We start from the raw sequence: 13,064 nt of genomic DNA on the forward strand, positions 1-13,064 counted from the left end.
ACCATAACATTTTCCAAATATTTTGACTTATTTTGAGCTGTTTACGGATATTATTAGTTTCAATTTTTTTTCTATAAATATCAATAAAATTTTATCTGTTGAGTAAAAAAGCTTGAAAATTTAATAGAAGGCTCCTACTATATTGTTTCAAAGGCAGATGAAAAAAATTAAAAATCCTTAGTCAAGGTTTTTATTTATAAGCATTTAAAGTTCAAATCTTGATAAAATACCGAAAAATCACGAAAATTAGCAAATTATTTTGAGTTGAGAATTCATAAAAATTTTTCTTTTTAAATCAAAGATTTAAAAATGTAATACAAGATTATTCAAAAGTTTGTCTACCTTTATAAATAAAAAATGTCTACAAGAAAGTCAAATTAAATTTTTATGAGCGTTTGAAATTCATATTTTTACAACATATCATATTCACTTGATTTCTCATGTAACGATTTTGCTATTTTGTTGTTATTCAAAAACGAATAACTGTAGGTAAATGAAAATTTCACTGAATGTTTATATTTTCATTTTCTTTATACCATACAGTTTTGAAAATATTTTGACTCTTTTTAAGCTGTTTACGGACATTGTCAGATTTAAATTTTTTTAGTTTTTTTTTCTATAAATATCAATAAAATTTTATTTGTTGGGTAAAAAAGCGTGAAAATTTAATATAAGGCTCCTGATATATCGTTCTTATAGCAGTTGAAAAATATTAAAAATACATAGGCACAATTTTTTTTTATAAGCATTTAAAGTTCAAATGTTGACACTATTTATCAAATTTATAATTTATTAATTATTTTGTAGTTAAAAATGTATAAAATGTTTAACTTTTATAGCTAAGGATTGAAAATTTAAAACTAAGTTCCACGTAAATAGGTTATATATAAATTACTTTATTCAGAATAATATCATCATATACCTATACTTAGTAGTATCAAAACTTTACAAACTAACATAAAAGTTGTTAATAATAATTATTAATTGTTATTTCCATTATTTTCAAGGCATTCTCTTTCCGGCATGGTGATTAGTACAAATTACCACTCAATTGTTCTGCTTATTGCACGATGGGGTTAGTGGAGCTAAAATAAAATATATTACAATTTTTTTCTCTATTGTGGTTAGTACATACACCACCATATGGCATGAATTTATCAATATTTATTACTATTGAATGATTTTTTATTAATTAATTAAAAATTATAAACCAAAAACCATGCCACGCATCTAAGATACTATTTTCACTTGTCGCCCTGTGCTGGAAAGAGGAATGAATTCAACTCAGTTTTCGACAAATCAATTCTGTTTTTTTGGGTGTAACTCGAAAGACAAATATTCGTAAATACTTGAAATTTTCAGAATTATCTTAATCCTGGCTTGCTTATTAGTATTTACACATTAGCGTAGTTTATACCCTAGATATAGGTTAATATTTTTAAATATTTTAAAATTGTATATTATTGATTATTTTTTGTCAAGACTTATAATCTAAAAACGTACTGTTTTCTGGTATGTCTATGGTAAGAACATTACTGTGTTTGTATGTGGGTTTTCTACGATAATTCAGTTAACAAACTTTAGTGATGATCATTTTTAATTTACGCTATATTATAATCGCATAATTTCCAAAAAATTTAACAATTGTAAAAAACACAAGTAATATTCCTACAACCAAGTTTCATAATAGGTTGATTCACTCCAATTTTTAAACTAACAGAACTAAACGTGATCTGCTGAGCGTAAATTTGCTTTGTTACGCACTAGTTAGACGGATACAACAAATGGTCATATAACGAATAGTTAATTGATAATAGAAATATACTTTGTAGCAAATTAAAAATCTTCAAATAATCCTAGATCAGGGGTCACCAACTAATTTCTACAGGGGTTTGGTTTTGAAACTTACTTAATTTCCCACGGTCCAAAACACATTTTAATACCCAATGACTTTTTTCATACATTAACAATTATTAACTACTAAATTGTAATAAAACGTACCTACTTGGAACGAGCGTCTAACATTACTAATGTACCTATCAGTCAACTTCTCTGAATTATTTTTTGCACCTGGGCTTTCAACGTAACGCTCGATGAAGGAGATACTTATATATATATTATATATGTATACCATACTCACAATATCGGAAAATATTTTTATTCGTCATTTTATTATAAAAACTATATTGTATATTTATTACGCAAACATTAAGGTCTGTAAAAAACGTGCCTGCGGTCCGGATGCGGACCGCCAGTTGGTGACCCCTGTCCTAGATGATAACTACACTTAGGCACAGATTGAACATATTATCCAGTGCTTAATTTGGAGGCAAAAGTAAAAAACAATTCACTACATCAATCCTAGACATCAACTACTACACTACCGTAGAAAACATAAAGAAACTACAAATTCCCATTAATCACCCTCCAGATTCCGCAACTATTTTATAATTTTGATATACATACATGGGTCTTCGCAGTTCAATAAGAATTCCTTATACAAAATTTGTCCAAAAGTACAAAGAGTAGAATTCAAACTTAATAGACTAGTTAAATCTATGAGAACAGTTTGGTTCCAAGTTGATAATAAGAGAAAAAATATTTCAAGGATTTGTAGAAAACACAAAGAATACTAATAAATAAAAAGAAAAACATTGGTGAACTTAAATTGTAAATTGTATTTTTTCAAATGTTCGTACAAATACCAGTTTACTTAAGCAACCAAAGCAGAAGCAGTACTGGACTCGTATCTCCAGTTGGGGGCGATCTTTGACTTGCGTTTGTAGTACCTTGCCAAACGATGGATACGTGATTCAACCAAAATCAAACGGAATTTGGAATCTCTGTCTTTTCTAAACAAAACAATAAGAAAAATATATTTAAGTCTATTCTTAACATAACATGCATGCATGGTACTGAAATCATTACCTGTTCCTTTCCAAATGTTTTCTGATTGCTACGGCTTTCTTGATCAAATGGTACAAATCTTCAGGGAGACCTGGAGCCAAACCCATAGCTTTCATGATCCTAAGAATTTTGTTTCCTGTCACAAATCTTACTTGAGCGACACCATGTGAATCTCGCAAAATTACACCTGTCGGAAAAAAATGTTTTTTAATATTTTTTTTATTTATTATTCAATTCAATAAAAATTTTATAGTAATTAATGGCTCTCAGACAAATGCCTCGATAAGTCTGCACAAAAAAACCTATTCAACTGAAAACCAATTAAATAGGTGTTCAGAAAATATATGTATAAAAATCATCATAGAGCATTTTATGTTCTTTAATTTTATGTACTTAGAGGATACATTTAAAAGTTTTGTTTATTAGACATATATTCATATCAAATTTTTAAATAACAATTAAGTACCTATATCATATTTTCATATGAGATACCTCCAAATATATTTTATATTAATTTATATTTATCTATTTAGTTTCCTGTTAAACATTAAAATTATATTTTATTAGTATCTACATAAATATTATAAACAATACAAAATATCAAAAAGCTCTCAGACAAATGCCTCGATAAATCCGCATAGTAAACCTAATAAAACTGAAAACCAGTTAAATTAGTTGTTCAGAAAATAGTATGTATAATCATCATCATAGAGCAGTTCTTCTTCAAAACACTTAGTTTTATTGATAATACTGAAAATTCTATAGGTCGCCATTTAATTTTAATACAAATCTGTCATACAAGCAAAATATCTATAAGATCAATATAATACTTTATAATACTTGGATTACCTGATATAAAAGTGCTAATCGAACAAATATTAAATGAAGTTGAAAAATGTGAGTAATAATAATTAAAATTATTTCAACTTCCCAATAATAAATAAAATACAAACTAGATTCTCTTAAAAAGTTTCAATTATTTTCAATAAATATCTAAAACAATTTCAATCAAGACTAAAAAGTAGCTCTCAGACAAATGCCTCGAAAAGTCCGCATAATAAACCTTAAAAAACTGAAAACCAATTAAAAAAAGTGTTCAGACAATTGTATAAGAATCATCACAGAGCCACCATCAATCTACTAGAAAAAAGGTTCAATACATATTTTGTTAATGAATTGAATGCAATCTGTATAAAATACATCTAACAGGTACTTTAAATGTCAACTTTAATAATTTTTATTTTACAGATCTGATAATACTAGGTAGTCTTGAATATAACAAAGTTGTGTAATAAATTTTATCTCTCAGACAAATGCCTCAAAAATTCTTCAAAATGAACAAAAAAAAACTGAAAACCAGTTAAGTATGTTTTCTAGCAATAGTAAATAGTAAAATTTTCATCATTGAGTTGTTACATAAATAGATACGACCATCTACAATTAAATAATTGTAAAGTTTTATGCAGTTGATGGACATTGTTTTTAAGTACTCCATCTAATAATTTTAAGTTAAGTGTCACGCTATAAGAACTTAAAGTAAATAAATCTGAAGTACATTGTGAAGTTAATCAAAACCTACAATTAACTTCAAAATCTTTTTCTTGGACAAAACTGCCCACCAAAAAACAATATTGGAGCCATGGTTGAAATCAAGAGCAAAATTGTGGTTTTGATCGTAGTTTTAAGCGAAACATAGTTACAACATTAAATACTTGTATGAATCGTTGGGAATATTACGGAACTGAGAAATTACCGATTTTAGACGGTGTCAAACCCTTCTTGGCTAACTTGAAAATGTGATCCTTGACATCCTCGGACGACGCTTTCAGCCAGGTGGCTATGCTGCGGCGGTACGGCAGAGCCGACTTAGAAATACCTTTACTGCAAACACATCATAAAAAAATACAGTCAGTTAACACGATGTGTAAATATATTTAAACGCAGCAACAGACACCATCGACCACCGACGACCCAAACAATCGATCAGATAGATTATAAAAAAAACGCAGTGCGTCTCGATACATTTTGTACGTATTGTGAATCGGGGCCGTATCGGTGTCGACGAAGTCCAGTGTTTTAAAGTTTTGAAGTTTCAACAAAAATGGAATTGAAATGATAATTACCCGGGTGTGTGCATCCGACCCATGTTGACGTTTGGTTGTTTTACACTTTACGAACAATTAAAAAATTATTCCACGACGGAAATGAATGTAAAATCCCGAAAAAGAAATCCTACACACACGTTTGACAGACTCCACATAACCAAAAAGAATGGTGTTTGATCGATTGCGCCAAGGAGATACCATCGCCGAAATACGAACGCTCACGCCAAAGAACATCAGTCAATAACCATAGTTTCTTTCTTCCAGGAACATGTTGCTTGGAACATAGTGGCCACGGACACTATTTGAAAATGCAATAGTAAGTTGGTAATAAATGGTAATAACCATAGTTTTATAATATTAATATACTAATATTAGGTACAAAAATGTCTAAATTTCCTTAAAATTGTAACTCACTAAAAAAATTAAATATGTAAACTAATGATGATATTTTTGTAATCAGTAGATTTTTAACTCAAAATAATTTGCACATTTTCGTATTATTTTTACGCCTTAACTCAAAAATTTAACTTTATAAATGCTTATAAAAAATTGTGACTGAATTTTTAATATTTTGCAAATAACAATATATTAAGAGCCTTGTATTAAATGTTCAAGCTTTTTGACCCAACTTAATTTTATTAACATTGAAAAATTGAAAACTGAAAATTTCCGTAAACAGTTCAAAACAAATCAATAGTTTTTGAAAATGTTATCGTGTATAGAAAATGCCAATATAAACAACCAGTAAAAAATGCAAGTATCTACGTCCTACGGTAATTTGTTTTAGAGTTGTACTAAAAACCAAAATCGATTTTGTAGAAAACCGATTTTGCGTAAAAATTCCCTTTTCTTCTTAATTGTTCTTTTATTTTTCCCTGCGCTTTCGAAAACTATTAAGGACTTTTTATTAGTGACCCTACAAAGTACTAACTAAATTCACCTTCCTACCAGAAAAGATACTCTCGAAGAAAATCTAAGCATTTTTACTATCCTAAAAAGTGAAAAAAACACACAAAAAAAAATAATAATTAAAAAAGAAATACACATGTCACATTGTAAAATCAATACACTCATCGCTCCGCTCAGAATCTAAAATATACCCGATAAAAAAATTATAAATATTTTATGTTATATTTATATTTTTAATACGGTAACTAACTAAATAAGTGAATTGTAATATTTGTATATAATAATTTTTTTTTTAGAAGCTACGAGTAATCCACGATCATATAGGCGAGCGCAGACTTCAATTTCCGGTCAAGCCTGGAACAATATTAGTGCCTCTAATTTTTTTTTTAACACTCAAGACAAGACACAAGTACACAAAATACATTCTAATATTGTAAATTAATAACTGTGTAATATTTATATGTTTAAATATAGTTAAGTTGTATGTGCATACGTTACCTAGGTGCTAATTTGTAGATATATATTTTTGAAGTTAAAAATACAATTTTAAATTTTCAAAATCAAATGATATAAATACAATTATGTATAAAAAGAAGAAAACACATTGCCCAAAATTCAAAAAAATAAGCTTTGTTCAAAAAACGAAAATTATATATACATAATATATTTATACAATATAATGCAGTCCCGGATTAACACTATCGTAGACACAGTGCATAAACGCTAATATGGGCCTGCAGTGTCTAGTGTTTAAATAGTTAAGAAACCTTCTGTTTGGGAGAGGAAGTGTCGAATCTTAGTGTTAATCATTTAAAAACAAAAATATTTACAGCATAAAAATCAAATCTTAACTTTTATATAACTTTTTAAATGATAACAATTTTAACATATCTTAAAAACAATTCAGTTTACTCCAAATATTGAAATATAATATACAATTAATTTGTCAAAAACCAATGCTGGGCATAAACGAGTTGAAAAACATTTTGAAAAGTTAATTTAATTTAAACTTTTTAACTTAATCAGTTACTTTTGGTTCTTTATTAACGTAACTGTTTACTTACTAAATTTCTTTTTTAACTAACGTGAAATTACGAATTAATTTTTCATTTTAAGAAGTAAGTTTTGTTAATTTTTTTTGTTTTTAATTTAATTATATTTCACTATTTCAGTCTATTTGGTTTTCATGTCAAAAAATATTTATCGTGAATGGTTTAAAGTTAAAAATTTATATCATTCAAATTTCAAATCTAATTTACATAGAAATACTATATAAAGTACATATATATGTGAGCAGACATTTTCCATTGTGAAGTACAGAAAAAGTAAGCACTCTTCGCGCCTAAGTGATGAACATTTACGAGCTGTATTACGAGTCTCAACAACAAGTCTGCAAGCTGATATCGAAAATGTAACTAATAAACTGCAGGCACAGAAATTGCATTAATTTACACTTTTACAATTTATTATTCAATTAAATTTTTTCTTAAAAGCAATTTTTTCCAGTAACATTTGTGTTTTTTTACTCTCATATTTCTATGTAAAATAATCAAATATAATAGCAATACAATTATAACTAATATATCATAATATGTAATTTTTTTTTATGTGGCCCTTGATGAACAATTGAAAAAAAATATGGCCCGCGTGGTTAAAAAGGTTGCCGACCCCTGATCTACGGCATCAATTTATTGAATTTCCATCATTTACCGAGACTAGTGAGCACCGACCATAGAGTAATATTACTATAACCATATTACTCTATGGTACCCGACGTACCGTAGTCATACGCGGGTCGACCGACCTGCAGTCGATAATAAACTATTGTTTGTATTACGTAAACGATATTATTTATAATTATTATTTCCTAATATTCTCTAAACAGTAATCGGGGTATCATTCTTAAATACACAATACCTATTTTACTTGTTGTGCTAACGTGTACAATCGTACAGATTGACTTAAAATAATAAAAAAAAAATAAAATATTACAAAAAAATTGCATTCATACTCGTATATTTTACTTTCGTAGGCCTAGCACAGTACCTATAGTGCCTATACGCTAATACGGCCCTGAATGAGTGGTACACACAAGTATTTTTAATTTTATTTTACCTTCGCCACAAATAAAATGTTCAAACATATTATAATTTATAGTAAATATATACAGACATTTTACTATAACAGCCGTAATTTCAATATCTGAAAATTGAACTATATTATGACGAATATTGACAAAATATCAGTTATGAAAAAAAGCAGATATACAAATGCTACAGGTGAAGAACATATTTCAAATATAAATGAGATGCAAAAGCCCTGAATCTAATATTTATAGTTAAAATCTTATGGTTGTATTCATTTCTTTCAATTTATTATTCTTAACAATATGTAGCAAACATTTTTTCCTTGCCGAAAATTCAAAACTAGATTTAATTTTTAATTTAGGCAAACTATGAAGGTATTAATATTGTATTATATTTTATGAACTATAATTAATGGTCATCGAGCAAATGTAATACTAAAACACTTGTATAAACTGTTATTATTATTTTAATATGGTATAAAATAAATACATTTTGATACAAAAATATGAATTTAGTAACTTAATGATCATAGGTATTACAAAAACTAACTAACAAATTGCCATTTTTACACAAAATTGCATCACAATTTATAACATCTCCAGGACTAACATTTCGATATTTATTTAAAAAATAAATCCTTTGTCGAGCATAAGGATACCAATCTGAGTTATAGATTTTTCTGTTTGAAGCGCCAAATGAGAAACGTACGTCTGTATCCAAACACCAATCTACCCAACAAACAAGCCCATGACAAATACCTTCGCTGCAAACAGAATACATTCATAATATTAAATAATTAACACACATAAGAGTGACAATTATAAAAGTAATCAACTAGATAAAATCTAAATGAGATTAATATGTATAAATGTGTTAAAAACACGAAAGAAATTTGAATTAAAACATTGTAAACACTTTAAGCAAAGTTAATTTGACCATTTAAAAATTACTAGTGTGAAGTTTATTTTATATTAATTTAAATAGCAAATTTAGTTATTTACTTTTTAATTTTTACAGTTAGTAAGTTTTTGAGTATCAGACTGGATTCATTTGCAATGTTTTCAAAGTTCAAAGTAAACAAATCATAAGCATTTGAAAGGCTTTTGCTTGGGTATTCCCACAATGGCTTTTCTTCCAGTAGTCCATCTGATATTTTTATGCTCTCCTAAAGCAATACATTACACAAAATACCATGATTACAAATTTTATTGATTAAAGTAGATCCATGTCAAACTAAAGTAAGAGGGAAAGTAAAATGTTTATCAAAGATAAAACTATTATTAACACGTTCAATTCAGACAATTCTAATTGTCGTAATTTAATATTGTTCACATATCCTAAATGGTGCCAATTAGCATTATATACCTTGTTATTCAATGCACTACCTTGGTCAGTATTACAATTATTAAACTATTCATTATTTTTTAGCATATGCTGTAAGTATTATTCATACCTACATGTAAGTTGTACATCAATATTTAAATATTTTTTTTAACCAAATTTTTTACAAATTATACAATTAATATGATATGCAGAAAATGTGTGAAATTAAATAAACTTTATATTATTCAATATATATATATTATATTTTCTTTAACTCATTGTATTTGAAATAAGAAACTGAAAAAATTCCAAAATTGCCTAAATGTAGCATATAATATCATATTAAATGTTCCATTACTTTAAATATATAGGTATATAATATATAATATTATGTATAACTAATAATTATCAAATAAACATACTCTGAAGTAATTACAGAAAAAATAAAAAATTTAAAATACATTTTTAGCTTTTGTTTAAATAAACAATTCCACTAACACATTAACAAATTGTAATTGTATTTACTTCGATAAATATATTATTTTATAACATTTTTAATACTGAAACAATTAAAAGTTTAATACCTGAACAATTTCATTGAATGGTATTATTTCAAACCCTTCAACTTCAGTCAAAGGAGCTCGAATTTTCCATAAATCTTCAAATTCTACTGTTTGTAATTTCACAGTAACTTCTCTTGGAAATATATTAGTTTTTGGGTTTACTTGTAGAGAATATTTCACAATATCAATCCATTCAGGTAAAATCCATTTGGATGGTTCCATAAAAACTGTACAAATTTCTTCCTCATTCTAATACAAAATTAAATTAATATCCATTGAAATATATATGATTATACAACTAATTAATTTTATTGTATATTTCTTTGTAATAATATTAATAAAAAATATTTACTTCTTTTTGTTTTGAAATTATTTCCAATACTTCTTTGTAAGTTTTCAATAAAATAACTTTATCTTCCAATTCATTAGACCTTATATATGAATGAATAACTTTTCCAAAACCCTGAGGCCCACTAACATCATAGTAATAAACCTAAATGTAACAATATTATTAGAGATTATTGTGAAATAAGCAACATGTTACAAAATGGAAATAAATACTTTTGACGCGCCAAATAGAGCTGCAGCGAGTCCCATAAATGACAAGTTGCCAACAAATAGACAAACACTGTTTGGTTGAACATATTTTTTCAACGCCGATAAATAATTGTTCATGAGGTAGTTATCGTTCATTTGCCCTATAAGAGTCCTGCTAATGACTCGATGAAAATCACATTCACAGTAAGGAAAAGGAATATCTATATATGAACTGAAACAAAAAAGAGAATTGTATTTCAATAAATGTGTACAGCATTAATATAAATTATTAAAATTAATATGCATACGATAGAAGCATATTATTAAATTATGCAACTGTATAGTCACTAAAAATAGTACCTACCTAGACTTATTGGTGTCAAACCAAAACGATAGTTCATCGTGGTAACCAATTACACTGACTTCTTCATTTGTTTTTAAGTTCACTTCATTAGCAAAGTAATACACTCCTTGTATCCAATGGTCTCTCCAAGGTATATTGGGCTGTTGCAAATGCCATTTAGGAGCACAACTTAACATAATATCACCATCAGTGTCCATGGCCAAATCCCACCATACAAATACAGCATGAGCAATACCATTTTCTTTTGATTTACAACGAATAGCATTTTTACGGTCTGTTATCACGCCATTTTTATCATTCCATTTGAACCTATGAATATATATTAACTAGTTAAGTATTATGTGTAATTAAAATAGTTACAGTTTATATCTAGAATTCTAGACCATATCAATCACCTGAACATCACTTGTGCAGGAATTAAAGTTTTAAAAGAATCTGTTGGTAGTTCACCGAGTTGTAAATCAAATACACTTTCAATACCTTGGCAATTCTTTATGTTTTCAGGTATCTTAATCAATAACTTTTTATTGTGATACACATCATTAACTCTATTAAAATTTCTTATATACTTGCTTTCGATTACTTGAGCATAAACAATAGCTTCAGAGGGTATTACAATACAATCATCCTAAAATAAAAATAATTAAATAAAAATAATACAAAAAACTAATTATTAGTTGTTGACGTACTAATGTTGTTATCACTTAATTAAGTAAAAAAATATAAAATATGTATATTATAAATATTACCGTTAGCAGTTCCTGATGAGCGTGATTGAACACTGAAATAGCTCCTTCGCCAATCAGTTCTGTATCAAAAACTTCTGTAACTAATAAATTCATACGGTGAGGTAAGTCTACACCAACTTTTAACTTTTGAGAGCTCTTGTGGATAAGAACAATTTTGTGCTCCAAATAATTTGACTTAATTATTTCTTTTGCACATTTATAGGAATCTTCAAATTCCTAAAAGTAACCAAGAGCTTAAAAATTTATGTGATGTTAATAACAATAATATGTTAAATACTTCACAGGCATAAACAGAATCAGCGCCACATTTAGCAGCCATCATAGCCAGTAGACCAGTACCAGTTCCGATGTCTAGGACATGGACTTTTTTGTTAGCTTTGTGCAATCTAGAGATTTCTTTTTTCAATGCTTTATAGTACAACTGATTCTGTAGGGGAAAACATTGGATTTATATTTTAATTATTATTTTAGTGCATATGGAATATTTACTCTGTCACTGTCATAGAGCATATCTCCAAAAGCAGCACGCGCAATGTTCTGATGATGATCAAACTCCATCATAGAATTTACCTCCCAATTTTCATCCATGGTATTCTGAAACATGTAAATGTTTTATATTATATACCATATTGAAATAAATAATGTAATATATTTAAATAATAATGGTATACCATTTTTTGGCATCATTGTTTATGTAATGAAATTATGGATACCAAGTACATGTTATAAAACTCTACTAGTAGTACAAAAAAATAAAATACCAGATCAAATGTGTCAAATGAAAAGTTTCTGAAAATCCAACAATAACTTTATAATTAGGTATTTTCAAGTATTCATTTTTTACTGGCATTTACTATACACTCAGTATTTATATATTCATTATATATAAACAACTACTTTTAACTTATCAAACACAATGATTATATATTATATATATATATATATAATATGTCATAAGAATTATGTTAACAGAACTATATTTTTAAAACTACTTAATACAACAAACAATACCGTGACTTTGTTTGAACACTTTGAATACATTCTGTAATAACTACAGCAGTGTTCAATAACTGCAAATATCAGTAAGTTTAAGAATAATAGGAAGGTACCAATTATTATTGGTATTATTATAGTGAACAAATGAAGAATAATATTAAATTGCATCAAGCACCAAAAAATGAGTGCAAACAAATTTCTATTAGTATCTATCGATATTTCTACATACTTTAATCAGTTGGATTAAATTGTTGTTATGAACCCGTGGATGTCTAGCGGTTTGGTAGCCGCTCGCAGTCTCTCGGGTGCAAAATTTTGAAAAATTTCAACGCGCAAAACCAAAGCACGATGTTGACTACATTAATTCAATATTCATCGACTAGTTTCGCTTTTGCCGTTTCGCTGATAAACGGATCGTGGTGGTGATAACATAGTATAACAACCGTGACGAGTGGAGTCGACCTTGGAGGCTTGGAACATCCGAGTGGTCAGGACAGCAGCTGCAGCTGGACCATAGAGTATAC

General features: G+C 27.7%; 2 protein-coding genes across 2 annotated transcripts; both read right to left on the reverse strand.

The window, feature by feature from the left end:
- Window positions 1-2,658: 2,658 nt before the first annotated feature.
- LOC132941916 (small ribosomal subunit protein uS15) lies at window positions 2,659-5,189 on the reverse strand. The gene is made up of 4 exons (XM_061010158.1): window positions 5,031-5,189; window positions 4,661-4,788; window positions 2,929-3,094; window positions 2,659-2,852 (listed from the first exon to the last, which is right to left on the reverse strand). The coding sequence occupies exons 1-4, from the start codon at window positions 5,051-5,053 to the stop codon at window positions 2,714-2,716; spliced, it is 456 nt and encodes a 151-aa protein (XP_060866141.1). The 5' UTR covers window positions 5,054-5,189; the 3' UTR covers window positions 2,659-2,713.
- A 3,259-nt stretch (window positions 5,190-8,448) lies between these two features.
- Window positions 8,449-12,960, reverse strand: LOC132940876 (protein arginine N-methyltransferase 7). The gene is made up of 11 exons (XM_061008675.1): window positions 12,770-12,960; window positions 12,034-12,138; window positions 11,822-11,971; window positions 11,545-11,760; window positions 11,191-11,423; window positions 10,796-11,104; window positions 10,456-10,663; window positions 10,247-10,387; window positions 9,916-10,143; window positions 9,010-9,173; window positions 8,449-8,771 (listed from the first exon to the last, which is right to left on the reverse strand). Exons 2-11 carry the CDS (start codon window positions 12,130-12,132, stop codon window positions 8,528-8,530), a joined length of 1,992 nt encoding a protein of 663 aa, XP_060864658.1. The 5' UTR covers window positions 12,133-12,138; window positions 12,770-12,960; the 3' UTR covers window positions 8,449-8,527.
- Between the last annotated feature and the right edge of the window lie 104 nt (window positions 12,961-13,064).

This window comes from Metopolophium dirhodum, chromosome 3, assembly GCF_019925205.1.
Source record: "Metopolophium dirhodum isolate CAU chromosome 3, ASM1992520v1, whole genome shotgun sequence".
Lineage (NCBI taxonomy): Eukaryota > Metazoa > Arthropoda > Insecta > Hemiptera > Aphididae > Metopolophium > Metopolophium dirhodum.